We start from the raw sequence: 16,932 nt of genomic DNA, 5'->3' as shown, positions 1-16,932 counted from the left end.
ACATTATTTTGAGCCTCGAGCTACTTGAGCCTTTTCTGCTAATAATGAGATAAACTGTTATTCCAGAAAGGTCGTCAGCCCTCATTCTCTGGATTAGATTATCTCAATGTCACTTCTAGCTCCAAAGCTCTGTGAAAACAGCTTATTTCAATCCTATTTTTAAAAAGAGGCGAAAGAATAACCTTCCTAAAAGAGATCAAGTCAGACTGTTTTCCATGAACCGAGGTTTCTGTAAATATTTTCCCAAATTGTTTTTAATCCACGTCAATTCTAATCACTCTTTCCTTGGGGGGGAGGGGGACTTTAAAAAGGGACATTAGATTTTTTCACCTCTTACTGCATTACTACCTCAACGTTCACAAACAACTAATTCATCAGCTTTCTAACCGAAGACAATGGTGTTCTTGGCTAAATTCCAGCTCAGTACTCGTTAAGACGCTAGCTACTTTAAAGCATGCCAATGTAAGGAGACTGAAAAAGAGTATGAAAAGTCATTGTCCACTGTTTAAGGAATTTTTATTAAAGCAAGAATTTTATAATCCAAATTACGTTTCCTTGCTCAGGTATCAATTCTGTTATCTAAAACAGTGGTGATATTCTGAGCTTTTCCACAGTAAAGAATTACAAAATTAAAGAAAGGAATGCTTTAAATTTTTGTACTGTGCTGAAAATTCTTTTCCCCCCGGGGACTATAAAACATTAATTTGTTTTTGTGTTTTTTACTATTTTTTTGGGTTTTTTGTTTTTTCTTGTTTTTTGTTTTTAAATCAATAAGTAATCTAGGACTAGCATTAAGTTTGCTAGACCTGGCATTTGCTCGGTACATCAGGTTCAAAGTTTCCTTTCCTTTTTTTATTTATTTTATATTTTGCAATGTTTTTTCACAATATTTAAGTTTTTCGATGTTTAGATATTTTTCTTCGGTGAAGCAGAGGTTCCATTTCGTGGTCCCTGATCTTTCTGTAAGTTAAGAAAAAAAAAAGTTTATCTCCCCTTCCTTACCAAACTTATGAAGTATGTACCCAAAAGCAGCATGACTGGTACCTGCAACCACCCACAACAGTAAGAATGCCATCTTTATCCTAGGCGGTCATTAATTTTCACATTACCATAGGGCAAATTGTCTTGTAGGCAGCGCTACCTGTTTCTTAAGGAAAATATCTATTTGCTAGCCCTTGATTGGCAATGCTCAATGAACAATTTGGCAAGGTTATTCCTTAAGTCTATTTCTTCTGGTTAACTTATCAACACATCAAATAAATCAAAGTACAGCATGGAGTACAGCCCCTTATCTCAAATATTAAGTACTTTTGTTACATAAGGCATTTTAAATTCTTCACCTGATAAAACTTGAGGACAAATTAGGAAAACTAATTTTCCGCCAAAGTACTTACTCTTTTAAACAGTTGGAACGCCAGTGGCACTGTTAACTGCTTTCTGGGCAGCTTCTTTAGCTTGGTGAGCTTGCAGTACGGCTACGGCTTCATCAACCTAAGGAAGATCAATTAGAAACGAAGGGAGGCTATTTGGTAGTACAAAATTCTCAGTGCACTCCACTCCTACCCTCCAAACACTGATGAAGCATATTAGTTGTTTCATGGCTACAAAATATTCAAGGATGACAAGGTGGTGTACTACCTACAGTAACCCTATCTTGTCCTGGGTATGCCACAACAATTAGTCAAAATGGGAGCGGGAGGGACTGGACTTAATGTAAACCTTAATAGGTGGGCAAATTTCTGCTCAAAAAGAAGAAGAGTCAGGAAGAAATCAGGTTGTGAATCTCATATGAAACTTCAAGAGCTACATACAAATCACACAACCTTAAAATTATAGAATTGGAAGCCATCCTATAGGTTTTGCCAAGTCTAATGCTTAAGCATATTACCTTCTATTACTTGTTCATTTTTAAAATAAAGACCTGAAAAAAATCATTCAAGCAAGAGTCTAGGTCAGAAACCAAAATTACCTTGGAGCGAAGAGACTCAGGAGACTCAAGCATATGAAGAAGCTCAGAGTTGTCAATTTCTAGCAACATGCCAGTGATTTTACCGGCCAGGGAAGGGTGCATGGCCTGGATGAGTGGAAACAGCCTTTCACCTAAGGGGGTAGGGTGAATAAATAGATTTCAAATCTGTATTTTATGTTAGCATCTTTCAAAACTACCATTGATATTAATACTTGTATTCTATATGAAAAAATACAGCAAAAGCTGCCTTAGAAAGAGGACTATTGTTTCCTTCGTGGAAAATGTATCTGGAAAGTCAGATTATCCATTCACAGTTCATCTAGTCACTCCAGGGTGACTTTTCCATGAAAAGACTGCATAATATAAGACAAAAATTTAAAGTCTCAGACAAACTCAGCAATCAAGTTTTCCCCTCACCATTTTGGTTCAAATTCCCCTTTCTAGAAAGTAGATGATGACTCCAAATCCCTAGTCTTCAAGTAATGAAGATCCTTTATATTTGAGAAGAGGCAGATCACTCCAAATCAGTCAAAAATACCCTACTGACTTCCTGAATGCTATCAAGGTATTCAAATAATCCCATTTTTACCTGAAAAGTATGTAGCTGAGATTTCTAGCCCTCAACTCCTTGATTTTGTTATTAAATACAAATTAATACCATCAAATCAAAGAAACTGAAATAAAACTCATGACTGTCTAAAATCAAATACATACCCAACATCTGCTTTTGCTCTTGAGGAGGGGCAGATGCCAACATGGAAGCAGTTAAAGGTTCCTGACCTTGCACATGAACAGCAGGCTAGAAATAAAAATATTAATGAGCAACTGCGTAAGTTTACAGTACTCTGGTATTTTTATATACAGATGAAGGCATAATGAAGACTGCAATCTGGATATCTGAATATGTAACCGATGGGTAATACAGAATTTCCAAGGACCACAACCCACTCCAAAGTAACCCCTGAACTTCCTTTTTTCCTTCTTCTCTCTCTCCTGCAAATGTTTCCACCAATATTTTGCTAAACTGCACACCAAACAGTCAGGATAAAGAAACTGAGATGACTTCTGACTGAAAATAAAGCAACTAGTTAAGCATCAGCTGTTTTTACCTCTCAAGTTCTGTAGCTAAGAAATATGATTATTATGTCCTATGTTTTTAAAATTCTATCACAAGGTAATCCATGTTATTCATCTATTATGAAAAAAACTTGCATTTTACATGCTATTGAAAAATGGAGACAGATGCTAATAAACTTTTTTTTAAATCGCCCAAACTGCTTTATTATGCTGCCGCCTTCAGTTCCTGTCCAGATGGTCACCTTTTATAATCAGAATTAAATCCATACCTGCTGCATGGTAACCTGTGGTTGTGCATTAAGATGCTGTTGAGGATTGCGAACACCTGCAGCATACTTATACTGTGGAACTGTGCGGACAGCAGGAGTAGCTGCAGCAGCAGCAGCTGCAGGACGTGGACCCATTGTCTGAGTTGATGTGTTTGCTAAGGGAGAGGGAAGGATTTTAAAATATTTAACATGAAATTAAACTGTAAAAAATACTAATTTTTTGCTATTTATTATAGCCCAAAGATTATGCAACACTCACCAACACGCTGTGTTGACATGACTCGTGGAACCTGTGAAGAAGCTGGTCTCATTGTACTAAATGGTGGCCTAGGAGCTGCTGGGCGGATAGCACCGGGCATGTTCTGGAATGCTAATTTAAAAATGCAGCCATGTATTACTCATATTATCAAGAGAATGCCTTTTTATGTTCTTTAAAACTCAGTCTCATTTACCTCATATTTGAATGGTCAAGAATTGTGAACACATGAGGACTACAAAACCAAGTTATTATCTAGCAACACATTCCTAACACTCCATCTGAAGATCACTAAATGGACTGAATCAGGTTTGTAGAGCAACTAAAAATTATGACTATTTTCATGAAAATAAAAGTCCTTTAACCATGATAGTTTGAAGAGCTTGTTAATGATGTCCACTGCTAAATACATATATAAAAGATTAAAGCGGGGCGGGGGGTGGGGGGGCTTACGATGAGGTCTGGCACCCTGAGCAGTCCAGCGAGGACTTGGTCTGAGTTGAGCAATTTGGCTAGCAGGATAGTATGCAGCACGGTTCTGAGTCTGCAGGACAAAATTAAACCAATCACTCATCACAAATCACTATCTCCAAAATGCTATGCCTCTACTATGGAAATACTCACAATGTACTAATATACACCATCAATATCTATAGCTTTAACCAAAACATCTTCACATCAATGTTATATACCAAACAAAGCAGGTATCTTCTCCAGTACATACCTGAGGAATAGCTGCCATGAAGTAACCTGAAGGAGGCTGATAGGGGTTGATTACAGGGTTGGGCACAGCTCTGACGCTCGCCATTCTCTGCATATACTGGTTTGTGAGGTGAGCCTGCCGCTCCTCTTTGCGCTGGGCTAAAGCTACATACAATGGCTTAGTGGCAACAATCCTGCCATTCATTTCTGTGACTGCTTTGGTGGCTTCCTCTGGCGAAGAGAAACATACAAACCCAAACCCTTTGCTGCGGCCACCTTCCATCATCACCTTGTTGAAAGAGGGGGGGAAACACAAAACCACTGAAATTAAACAACCCCATGCACAAACGGCTCTATACACATTATCTCATTTCTTCATTATTTTAAGTATTTAATCTTATTTTTTACAATTACAAAATTGGGGCTGAGACCAAGTTGCTCACGTCAGTGGGAGCTAACAAACTGTGGGAACCTCAGGTCAAATGCTCATTACATCATACAAAGATCCACTAATCATATGTCATTTATTGCTTCTGGATGATCTGCATACTGGGGTTTACTGTAGGTGTGTTCAAAACCCCTGGGAGTTTATCTTTCCATAATTAAGTTACTTGTATTCTGCATCCTATTTTTAGCCCAGTACATCATTTGGGGTTTAGGTTTATTTTTCTCTAAAAGCCCCCATATGGGGAAAGTCAAAGATAAGCTGCCTCCTCTGTCAATTAGTAATAAAGTTTATTAAGAGGAATGCTTGCACCCACAGCCACAAAGATGAAAAACTGTAGGTCTTAGTCACTGCACCATACCCAGGAACCACTAATGACATGATGTTACACTGTTCCTGGATACTGCACGCTGGGGTTTATTGCAGACATGTTCCAAGTCATTTGTATTCTACAACATTCAATGTTTTGTTTTTGTTTTTACAACATTCAACGTTTAGCCCTGTAAGACAAGAGTTAAGGTTCGTTTTTTTTCCTGCTAACCCCCCAAACTGGGAAAAGCCCAAGATGATCTGCTTCTTGTCGATTAGTAATAAATTGTGAATCAGTAATATAACAATGTATGTTGAACGAGAGGGGAAAAGGATAACCATTTAGACAAATATTTTCAAAAAAAGAACTAGATTTTGTTCATTGAATATCCATTTTTCATTATGTACTCAGTTCCAATGAAATTTGTCCAAATTTACTACAGACAACTCCAATTTATTTCAAACCTTCCAACAAAGTTCATAGGGAACTGTCAATGTTGGTATGAACAAGCCAAGTTGCCTTTTTTTTTTAGTGTTCACAAAGATTTGATTGTTCTATTTCAAAATACCCCCCAAACCACTGGCTAAATAAAGCCTTAAGGTGAACCGTACCAGTTATGAAAATTTAGAGTATCATCTAAGTTAGGAGGTTGTCATCTAATTTACATGGAGTCACCATAGGCTTCCTTTTAAAAGGTAATTTCATTCAAGTTTATTCAGCTTTCAACTTAAACACCTTTATATACCAAAGCCCTCAGATACTGGACTAAAGGAAAATGCTTGAGATGCAGTTATACTTACATACAAGCCTCAAAAGAAAACAGAAACCTGTGCATTTTTTCATTGTAGAATGAAGACTAGAAAGTGTCGGGTCTCTAGCATGTAAATTACTCTACTTCATGAAAAAATAAGAATCAAACACTGTACCTTAAATGGAACCACAAATAGAGTAGGCTATCATCTTTTCTCCTTTCTGATTATCCTAACCACATGATCTCCTGACGACTTCCCTGCAATACCTATTAGTACCTTCTGCGCTCACCAAAATTTCTATTAACTCATTTATACATGACAAATGAGTATTCAAAAATCTGTGCTCTACTGTCCAAGGGCAAAATGAGACGTTATCAGAACCAGACTCCTCTGAAGCATTTACCTTGTATCAGGTTCTTAACCGATAGTCTAAGAACTTTAAAAAAATTACTATTTATTAACAAATGGAAATCCTTTTTAATACTATGTATTTTTACATAATCTATAAATCTGTATTACCTTTTAAGTTTTGCAAAGCGCTCTGTAAATATCTCATTTTCTCCTCATAACAACCCTAAGAGGTATATATAATTCCTATGCCCATTTTATAGAGTGATGAGGAAATGGGTACACTTGGTCAGGATCACATAGCTAAGAACCTGAGAACAGATTTTAATTCAGGTCTTCCTGAACTCCAGGTCCAGCACTCTGTCCACTGCACCACCTTAGGTTCCTGTTTTATGTATTTTAAAACATTCTCAAAGGGTTCCACAGGCTTCGGACTACTAAAGTGGGGCAAAGTTAAGAACCTCTTACTTTAGAACAAGCAGCCACTTGCTCTTATCACAGCCTGGTATGTGTGTGTTTTATTGTTAAAGTTCTCATAAGTTATTGCCTTTTGCAAAATTAAATTGCCATGCCACATTAATCACACTGTTTGAACTTTCATTTTTTTGGTCAACATTGCTCTCTCCTGGTTCTCCTACCTGACCTGTCTTCTTCCACCATCATGTTCTGATGATCATGGGGGTTGGGGACCTCCCCAAAGCTGTCCTGAGTCTCATCTTCCTCTATGCTATTTTACTTTAGCTTCCCAACTCCTAGTTTCAATTATCTGTCTGCAGACGACTCTCAGCCCTACTCACTTTCCTAACCTCCATTATACTCCTATCTCCAGCTGCCTATCAAAGACACCTCAAACTGGCTATCCCCTAGATATCAACATGTCCAAAACTGAACCACCTATTCCCCCACCCCCAAACCCTCCCCTGACTTTATTCACTCATCCCCCATTATCCAATCAGCTGTCAAGTCCTATGATTTTTATAGCATGTGCTCCCTTCCTCTCCTCTAACACTACCATGACATCCTATGCCTGGACAGCCTGCTGGTTGGGTCTCCCTGCTTTGAGTCTTGAGCCACTAGTCAATTCTTCACTCAGCTGTCAAATTGCCCTTCCTAAGGCACAAATCCCTCCTCCTGTCCTCTCCCCTTTGGCTTCAAATCACCTCTAGGATCAAACACAATAAATATCCTGTTTGTTCCTCATTCAAAGCCCTTTATAACCCAGCCCCCTACCTTTCCAGCCTTTACACCTTACTCACCACATGTACTGTGCAGTCTAGCAACAGCTGCCTCCTTGCTGTTTGTTCCTCATAGGTGACTGTCATCTCCTGACTCTGGGCATTTCCTGCCCATCCTTCATGGCTAAAATGTTCTCCTCCCTCCTCTTTGTCTCCTGGCTTCCTTCAAGTCCCAGCTGAAATCCCACCTTCTACAAGAAGTCTTTACCAACACCCCTTTTAATGCCAGTGCTATCCTCTTATTCTCTATTTTGCGTTTAACTTTTTGTATATAGACTGAGCTTTTCAAGAGCAAGGAGTGGGGCGCCTTTTTCAGTATCCCCAAGAGCTCAATAAATGCCATTTCTTAGAAGCTAACAAAGGTGAAGGCAGGCTTACTGATCACACATCTAATTAGTTATGCTTGAACTTGATTACTACACCTGTTTTTGAAAAGTATTTTTGGAGAGCATTTAGTCTGACTGCATTACTACTGTGATGAGTGCTTAGATAATTCACTTGTATCCACCCATCCATCTATCTACATATATACACACAAATGATAAGAAATGCCATTTTTCAAAAAGAAACATTTTTCGTACTTAGAAAAATCTAATACCCAAAGCTTTACCTTTGCACTTGTGATTGTACCAAATGGTGAGAACTCTTTTCGCAATCGCTCATCATCAATACCATCATCAAGGTTTTTCACATACAGGTTAACACCCTAAAAAGAAGCAGCTAAGCATAAATAGTATTTATGGAAAAGTTTTCAGATATTAAGAGTTTAAAAGTGGATATTCATGCCTAATTTAATCAGGCCAATAGTCTAAAATACTTTTATTGGGGAAAATTTCAAGAGATCATCATGAAAATCTATTCAGTATGTTCCTCAGTCATTTCACTGGTCACTTCTCACTTTATCCCCCCCTCACTCCATCCACCCAGATAACTAATTTTAGCTTCCTATATTACTTTTAAATATAAGTGGGATACTTAAAAATATATTAAATCAACCCTAAGCAGTTTATTTTTACCATAGTGGCTTTTTAGTTTCATTTTTCTTTTCAGCTCAAAAGAAAAATGTTCCCTACCCTGGCCTTAATGCTGTCAACTAAGAAACAGAAAAACTCAAACCTGGTATCTGGTGATCCTATCCTGCTTCATTTGTTCAAATTTGCGCTTGAGTTCCGTCTGTCTTTCCACTTTTTTCTGGGCTCGGCCAACATAAATTTGTTTTCCATTCAGTTCTTTTCCATTCATCTCATCTACAGCCTTGAAGATCACAGAGATAAAGGACTTTAGATCCATGTGGTAGTCCGATAAACTGGTTGAGAATGATCAATTTGTCTACTTTCAATATCAGTGGACAAAGTTTGTTCTGTCACTAAAAAAAATCTCAAATTTATAGACATCACACAAACTCCTCAAAATCTATTTCTCGTAAAATATATGCATGCAGAAATGTAACAGCAGTTTTCAGAGTACCTGCTAACTTGGATGCCACAGTCAGGAATAAAATACCACAATACCCCCTTTTTTTTCCTTTCAGAGACTATTTGTACTCTATTTGCATACAAGATGGTCATAATTTGAGAAAATTTAAGCCTTACTTTTTGTGCATCTTCATGTCTTTCAAAGCTCACAAAGCCAAAACCTTTGGATTTTCCACTTTCATCAGTCATTACTTTTACACTTAAAGCAGGTCCTTTAAAAGAAAAATTTAACACAGTACTCCAAAACTATTCAAAAACTGGTAACTGATTTAAAATTAAGTATGAAAAAATAAAACTTGGCTTTTCTTCTGAATATTGAAGATCACAGGAAGCTCTAATACTAAAAGACTGCTCTCCTGTATGATTCTTTATAGATACTCTTCTCTAAAAGCCACCTGTTTCCACTTAGAACAGATTTCAGAAACTAAGCTAGCATGTGTTAGGGACAAGACCGAGAAACTAGCTGTTTCTGAGTCCAAAGTCAGTTCTTTTATCCACTCCACCATGCTGTAGAATATTAGGTACACCCAGGTTAACAAAAAACCAAAAACTTTCAAACCTGTATGGCTTCCTATAGTAAGAAAGGACAAATGATGGATAAGAAACAACATTTTCACAAGCTTAAAATGTCAAGATGGTCCAAGCTTTTCAGGACTAGTAGAAAGTTATGTGAAAGCATGGCAGACAAGAGCGTTTATGGAAAATATGCCATCATTGCTCAAAATGTGGCCACAAATTTACTATGCCTAGTGCAAAATTCATAGTACATGCCCTAACACCAGAAGCACTGACTTTCTAAATGAAGGACAACATGTAAACACAATGACTTCTAACTTTAAAACTAACGTTATCTCAAAATACTTAAATCCCTGGCTTAAATACCATTACTGCTTAAGCTATCCATAACTCCCTCCAACTAGTGCTAGAATATTTCTCAGTAACTAGCCTGGATCCAATCATTCACTGCTGTTGGTATCAACAGATTTCTTATTCTTAATTAGAATCATGTACAAGGATATTTCACTAGACTAAAATGCTACTTTAACCTAAGAGCTTATTATAGTATAAATTATAATCTAAACTTAAGAACTATATTGTAACACACCATGTAATTTTTTATAACAATAAAAATTAAAATTGTACCTTGGAACTTTGTAAGTATAAAGAAATATAAGAGACATTACCAAACTTGCCAAAGAGCTCCTTCAGTCTTTCATCATCCATGTCTTCACCAAAATTTTTGATGTAAACATTGGTGAACTCTTTTGCTCTAGCTCCAAGTTCTGCTTCTCTTTCTTTACGGGATTTAAATCGACCAACGAAGCTAATTGTAGAAATGTAAACACCAATATTAGTTTTGTAGTTTTTTTTTTAGTTCAGAAGGAAGCTGGCTTGATTTTATAATAGTTACTGACAATCTTTTTATTCTAATCTAGAAGCAGGTAGGTGGTACAATGTATAAAGCCTGTTGTCAGGAAGACTCATCTTCCTGAGCTCAGATCCAGCCTTACTAGCTGTGTGACCCTGGGCAAGTCACTTAACCCTGTTTGCCTCAGTTTCCTCATCTATAAAATGATCTGGAGAAGGAAATGGCAAAACACTCCAAGAAAACCCCAAATATGGTCATGAAGTCAGACATGACTGAAATGACTAAACAAAAAAATTGATATACAAAGCCACCATGATTGAGGGTGGGGGAGTAAGAAGGGAGGGGATTCCCTGTAGTTTATATTAACACCATTTTCCTATAAAATATTTAACTTAAAATCTTTACCTGTGGACATTTCTACATATAGATTTAATTTTGTTTTGTGTCTAATCTTTCCTTTACCAATTCTGTCTTTTTAAGTCTCCAAATGCTCTGAGGACTATTTTGGGAAACACCACATTAATCCAAGAATGCATAGTAGTGCTATCTCAACAGGAAGTATGTGGGTAATAGAATAACTGTTTACTAGTAACAAAATCACTTTTCTTAGGTTTTTAGTAGTCCATTACTGAGCTCCTTGAGAACAGAGACTGTTTTGCCTTTCTTCGTATCCCTAATGTTTAACATTAATGCCTAGCACACTTAAAAGCTTGACTTTTAGCATGGAAAAATTTATATAGTTCCTACTGTTTCAGTAGGAGGCACTTTTACAACTGTATCAGTTGTTAACAACCTTGGGAGGTAAGGTGCTAATATAGAATTTCCTCAGTTAAGGTTGAGACTTGCCCAGGGTCACCATTAGCTAGTAAATGTCTGAGCCTGGAGTTAAAATACTCAGGTTTTCTTGACTCCAGGACCACTGTGCCATCTAGCTCTTATTTTAGACCTTCCATTTGTATAGTCCCATTGCCCAAAAGGTTCTAAATTGTTTTTTTTTTAAATAAAATCAGTGAATGGTGCTATCAATTTTGGCTATTTCACTCACAGCCCAATAAAAGTATCTGGAAGTTTTACAATTTTTGATCGGTGCATTAATCAAGTTGGCAATTTCTGACCATTTGTAGCAGAAAGGAGCCAAGATTTTAACTTCATTTATCTGAAGGCATAAAAATACTTGGTCCAATGAGATTTTTGTAGTTACAATATTTAGTTATAGTTATTCAAATTATAGTTACAGTATTCAAGGTATTTTCAAGTCTTCTTAATCTGGAACTGGGCTTCCAATGGGCAAAATCTTTCGAACATGTAAACCTTTCCTATGGTTTTACTTTGAAGCAGACCTTGAGTTCCTCTAAACAAAATCTGCTTAGGTTCTTTTTGTATTCAAGTCAAAATAATGATTCTCTTTAGATCGAGGTTGTCTTTGGGCTAGGTTAGATGAGGAATGCTACAAAAAAGCAGGTCCTTCTCATTAGCTAATGAATGACCCATCAGAATAAAACCTGAGTCTTTTGACATTTTAAAATCTTTACAACTTCAAGGGCTTCATTAACCTATTTAGGCAAAAATCTGAGAGAATTTTTTTATTTCAATCATTTTTACTGGTTTTTCTTGCTTCAAAAGTTTATCTACTCTCATCTTCAAAAAACATTGGGAACATTTAGGAAAACTAATCAATTATTTCTACTGTCAGCATTTACTATCTTATAACCAACTTTGAAATTTTGAAATATTCTGGTTATATACATACCTCTTGTTTCATTTTGATCACCAGTTCTAAATTCTGCATTTGATTTTAAAAGTCTCACTTCCCACAATTTTTTTGGCTGTTCGTATTATTTTGTTCATTGCTATTTACCAGTGTAGTTACTTACGACATTCAAGTTATGTGAGCACTTTTAAATAAAGGCAACATTAAAATAAAAGTATATTCTATCAGTAGAATGTAAACTCCTTGGTGACAGGAAACTTTTTTGGCTGTCTTTGTACCCCACAGTGCATATCACTAGGTCCTTGCAAATAATAGGCCATTTGATGGCTGTATACTTACACTTTTCGATCATTAAGAAGCATTCCATTCATTTTTTCAATAGCTCTTTCAGCAGCTTCTTGGGTCTCAAAGTGTACAAATCCATAGCCCTTTGACCCATTTTCATCACATACCACCTGAAAAGAATGATCATGTTACCAAGTTTCTAAGTATTATATGCTGATCTCTTTCAATTTACCTCATCCAAGCATGACTAAACACTGCAAACTAATATACTCATTAACTGGAGTTTTAACTTACCTTACAAGAAAGGATGTTTCCAAAAGCAGAAAATGTATCATACAATGCTTTATTATCAATGGATTTATCCAAATTTTTGATGAATATATTGCCCACACCACTTTTACGTAGTGATGGATCACGTTGAGACCACATGATACGCACTGGCTTGCCCTTAATGACATCAAAATTCATTGTATCTAATGCCCGTTCAGCTGTGGGGAGAAAAGAAAATCAGATTACCTGCATGTTCTAAAGGGCTTTCAAGATTGTGTATTCTGAGGGAAAAAATACCCGTAACACCTTAACGATGATCTCAGATTAAGGCTCCTTCCATGTAACCTTTGTGAATATCAGGCAAGGAAGAAGTTACCAATACCTTTAATCTGTTCAAAGCACAATAAACAAACTGAAACCAACTATTTCCTACAAACAAAATGGTTATATACAGCAGAATTCTAAAATTACTGACACGTCTTTCTTAAGCACCCAAGGTACATTCTTCACTATTTTCCAAATATTCAGATAATCTAGCTAATTTATGGGAATTCTTATATTCCATAACCTTCCCTCAATGCAAATACTACTCTTCTACAGTATACTTTGCACATCATGACTTGGCCCAAATCCTTACTAGACATTAAGATGAGTACCACAAAATTTCAATCCATCAATTTTATATCTTATCAGTTTTGGTTGTAGTCAGGTTTGATTTAGCCAAGATTGGCTCTACCTACAAGTAACTCATAGGTTAGAAAAATCTAGCCTTTGGGTCAAAAGGACAACCATTTCCTCAAGTAGCAGAACCTAGTCCCAAAATTTAAATAAGAAAGCAACCACTTTGATGATGCCCCAGGCACTTTTCTACAAATGAAAGTTCCAGTTCCTCCATTTTGGAAATCAGCTAACCAGCCCATTCTCAATTGACCACACGTACTCAGTTTCTCCTAGTTTTAGCTGACTTTGCTTGAACTTCTTTTGGATGAGTCACCCCTTCCTATTTAATTGAAGCTAGCTGGTCACTTTCAAAGATTAGTGCACATGCCCATCCTATCAGGTAGAATGTAAGCAAAAAAGTGAATATCTGAATATCTGCTTAAAATTGGCCCTAAAAAGTCTATAAATTATAGAATTGTAATTCCAAAGAGAATATTTTCTGTTGATTGGTTGCCGTGCTGCTCTTTAACTACTAGAAAGGACCAGTAATGTAAACAGAATCCTGTATCCATGGCAACCTACAGCTCTACTTTTCCAGGCACAAAGCAATTTTTATTTTTCTTTAAAACTTTAAAGTTTGTCTCAGCTCTAGATCTATGTATGAGCCGAAGAACCACCTCCAACTTGCCATTTTCTGGTTATTAGTGATGCCCAAATTACTGTAACTCATTTCATGAATTAACTGTCAAAACTAAACAAAAGTCATTTAAATAAGACATATTTTGGGGGAAACCATTAAGTATCATTTACAGTTAGTTTTAATAGCACAAAAGAGAAGAGCAGGTTCTCATTAAAATTCATTTTAGAAAAATTATGCTTATCAATTTGACAGAAGCATTTTGTTACAACTAAAAATGTCAACTAAAATTCTCTTTTCAAAGATCTAGATCTAGAAACCCAAAGTTTAAAGCTTTCAACATTTCTGAATGAGTACAAATTCTCCTTTACAGCATATAAAAGCTGCAAATGTACTATTAAGTAAAATTAATCTAATTTTGTAAAAGGTGCTTCGAATGCCAAACCATTTCTGTCACACTAACAAGCCACAAATTTGATTAACCTGGCTAACTCATAATAGTTTTAATGTTTAATCATGAATTCTGACTATTGATGCATATTTCACAATCTCGATTCTAGATAAACACCCAGTTTTAAGTAGTGATTTAACATCAATAAAATTCCACTATACTCTGAAAATAATGGTACTAAGCAAAGATGAAACTTTGTAACATAGGAGAAACCTCCAAGTCATATCATCAGGTGAAACAGCAAAGAAAATACTGGGCAAATTTCTCTACAGCTCGAAGCAACCACAGTGAAGTTCGAATTTTAAGTATACCGTTTTGAACTTTGGCATTTACAATGATCGCCAGCTCCTCTTCAGAGGCCAATGGGTGTGTGGGGGAAAGGGGTGCCACCCAGAGGCAGTCCCTTTCCTCAACCGCCCCACCCCTAAAAACTACCCCTCACCCCAACACTTTCCAATGGACTTTATATCCGGACAAATATCTAACTTTATTTCAAGGCCCAGAGCGCTTTCCCTTGGAGGATTTCTGCAGACGTAGGCCTCGGGCCTAAAGGTTGCAGAGTTCAACACGTGGTATTTGTGGGCACCTAATTTCTTGGGCATGAACGGATCTTCCCCAGCTTCCCCAAAGCTCGAGGCCCCCAATATACCTGAGGAGTCATATCACTGGCAGCCGCGTAATGGGCCGGCGCCCAACGCCCCAAACCAGCAAATCCCACGCCTTAGAGGGGGAGGGCTTGGGAAATACAGGATCCCAACCCCCAAACCTCCGCGTCATCAAAGTTTGGAAGTGGCTTTGCGGCCGAGAAAATGGTCGCAAAGGAGGAAGTGCTCGGGGCGGGGGGCGTGTGGGTGCCGCGTGTGTGCGAACATGGCTCCAGGGGCAGCCCAGCCCGGACGCCTCTTTTCCCCCAACTTGGACCCCAGACCTCGGCCCGCCCCGGTTCTTCTCCCACTCCTAAAGAGCTTCCCTCCCAAACTGTGCCCTCGAACCCACCCCCATCCGGTCCTCAGCCAGCTCCCTCGTGGCCTCTCCGCCCCGACCCCTTCCCTCCCGGCTCCCGGTCCCCGGCTCTCACCGTCCGCCGGCTGCTGGAAGTTGACATAGGCGTAGCCCAGGGAGCGGCGGGTGATCATGTCCCTGCAGACCCGGATGGAAAGGATGGGCCCGGCCGGGCTGAACTTCTCGTAGAGCATCGCCTCGGTCACATCGGGGTGCAGGTCCCCCACGTAGAGCGAGGCCATAGGGTAGCTGGGGGCGCTGGGGTTCATCTCGGCGCCGCCGCCCGAAGGGCCAAAAGCCGCGAACTTTCCGTGAGAAGAGGTTGGGGAGTGTGGGGGGCCGGAGTCTGGAGCCGGGGGGCTGGGGGGGAGGGGAGAGAGGGCAAGAGCAAAGGGACAAAAATCAACCGGAATCGAAAACTACTCAACGGCCACGGAATGGGTACGATCCGCCGCCGGCTACCGGTGCTGCTTGCTCGGGGGCTGGCTCGGGAGGTGACTGTGGTCCTGGCGGCGGGGAAGGCCTGTCTCTTCGTTCCCTCTCGGAGCTGCTGCGGGGCCGCGGGCGGCGGGTCGGTCTCGGCTGCTTCACCGGGTTATTTTATAAAAGAGGAAAAAAAATAAAAGTCTCCGGCGGGGGAGACGCGGATTTTTTATGATTTTTTTTGTGGGTTTTTTAAAAGATTTTTTTGTATTTTTTTGTATTTTTTTAATAATAAATGTGTGTTCCGGGCCCGGAGCACACACTCCGCACTCACAGCACTAACCGCCGGGGAGAAGGGGACGCGCCGCCTCCCGCACCCTCTACTTATACCCGGCGTCCTACTCGCCCCGCCCCCGCGCGTCTGACGCCGGCGCCCGGCGCGAGCGTCAGTCCAGATAGAGGGGGAGGACGAGGAGGAAGATGAAGGGGAGGAGGGGAGAGAAAAAGAGGAGGAGGAGGAAAGAGCAGAAAGGAGAGGGAGAGGCGGTGGCAGAGGCTGCGGGAGTGGGGAGGGGTGGGGTGGAGAGGACAAGGGGGTGGAGCCGCCGCGCATGCGTCAGATGGGGCGGAGCGAGCGTCTACGCGAGGCTGGGGGAGGGGCGACTCACTCGCAGAGGAGGTCCCCAACCCACCCTCCGCTGGAGGAAGCGTTAACCCGTCACAGCGGCGGTGGGCGGCGCGCGGAAGCTTCCTGGTTCTCTCGCTCTAACCACCTCCCACGTGCCCCGGCCCCCCGCCCCCGTCTCCCAGCCTCTCCCTCCCCCATTCCCCGCCCCCGGTGCACCCCACCCAGGGACGTTCCCCCGCCCCCACCTCCCTCAATCCCCCGCCGGCACCTCCCCCAGGATGGAGGGCGCCCAGAGACTAGCCCCCAGCCCTGAACTATGCATGGGACCAAGCAGCGAGCGGCTCCCGGTTACCCCAGGCCGGCCACACTACGAGTCCCAGCCTACAGTGCTTCCCCTGCTCCGGCGACCCCAGAAGGCGGCGCGGAGCCGGCCGGGATCCGTAGTCCAACGGCCACATCCCCCGCCCTCCCCTAGGCGGCCGGACTGCGAACGCCTGGGGCGTAGGCCAGCTGTCCGCTGCCTCGGGCCGTGCGGAGCTCGGGTTCCCTCCTTTGGGGCCTGGGGAACCCCGACTCACCGCACCCCCACCCCCACCGCCACCTCCCGCGTCCGCACTTCCGTCTTCGGTTAAACTGTCGCCCCGATGGGGAGCCTCTT

The 16,932-nt window shown here is 40.3% G+C and overlaps 1 protein-coding gene across 1 annotated transcript; it reads right to left on the bottom strand.

Annotated features, from left to right (window-relative positions):
• Positions 1-499: 499 nt before the first annotated feature.
• PABPC1 (poly(A) binding protein cytoplasmic 1) lies at positions 500-16,312 on the bottom strand. The gene is made up of 15 exons (XM_036742045.1): positions 15,300-16,312; positions 12,498-12,691; positions 12,258-12,373; positions 10,023-10,162; positions 8,956-9,050; positions 8,480-8,617; positions 7,974-8,069; positions 4,296-4,562; positions 4,025-4,115; positions 3,575-3,685; positions 3,316-3,470; positions 2,684-2,768; positions 1,970-2,100; positions 1,395-1,491; positions 500-960 (listed from the first exon to the last, which is right to left on the bottom strand). The coding sequence occupies exons 1-14, from the start codon at positions 15,490-15,492 to the stop codon at positions 1,399-1,401; spliced, it is 1,905 nt and encodes a 634-aa protein (XP_036597940.1). The 5' UTR covers positions 15,493-16,312; the 3' UTR covers positions 500-960; positions 1,395-1,398.
• Between the last annotated feature and the right edge of the window lie 620 nt (positions 16,313-16,932).

This window comes from Trichosurus vulpecula, chromosome 1, assembly GCF_011100635.1.
Source record: "Trichosurus vulpecula isolate mTriVul1 chromosome 1, mTriVul1.pri, whole genome shotgun sequence".
Classification (NCBI taxonomy): domain Eukaryota; kingdom Metazoa; phylum Chordata; class Mammalia; order Diprotodontia; family Phalangeridae; genus Trichosurus; species Trichosurus vulpecula.
This window is presented reverse-complemented; position numbering and strand designations above follow the sequence as displayed.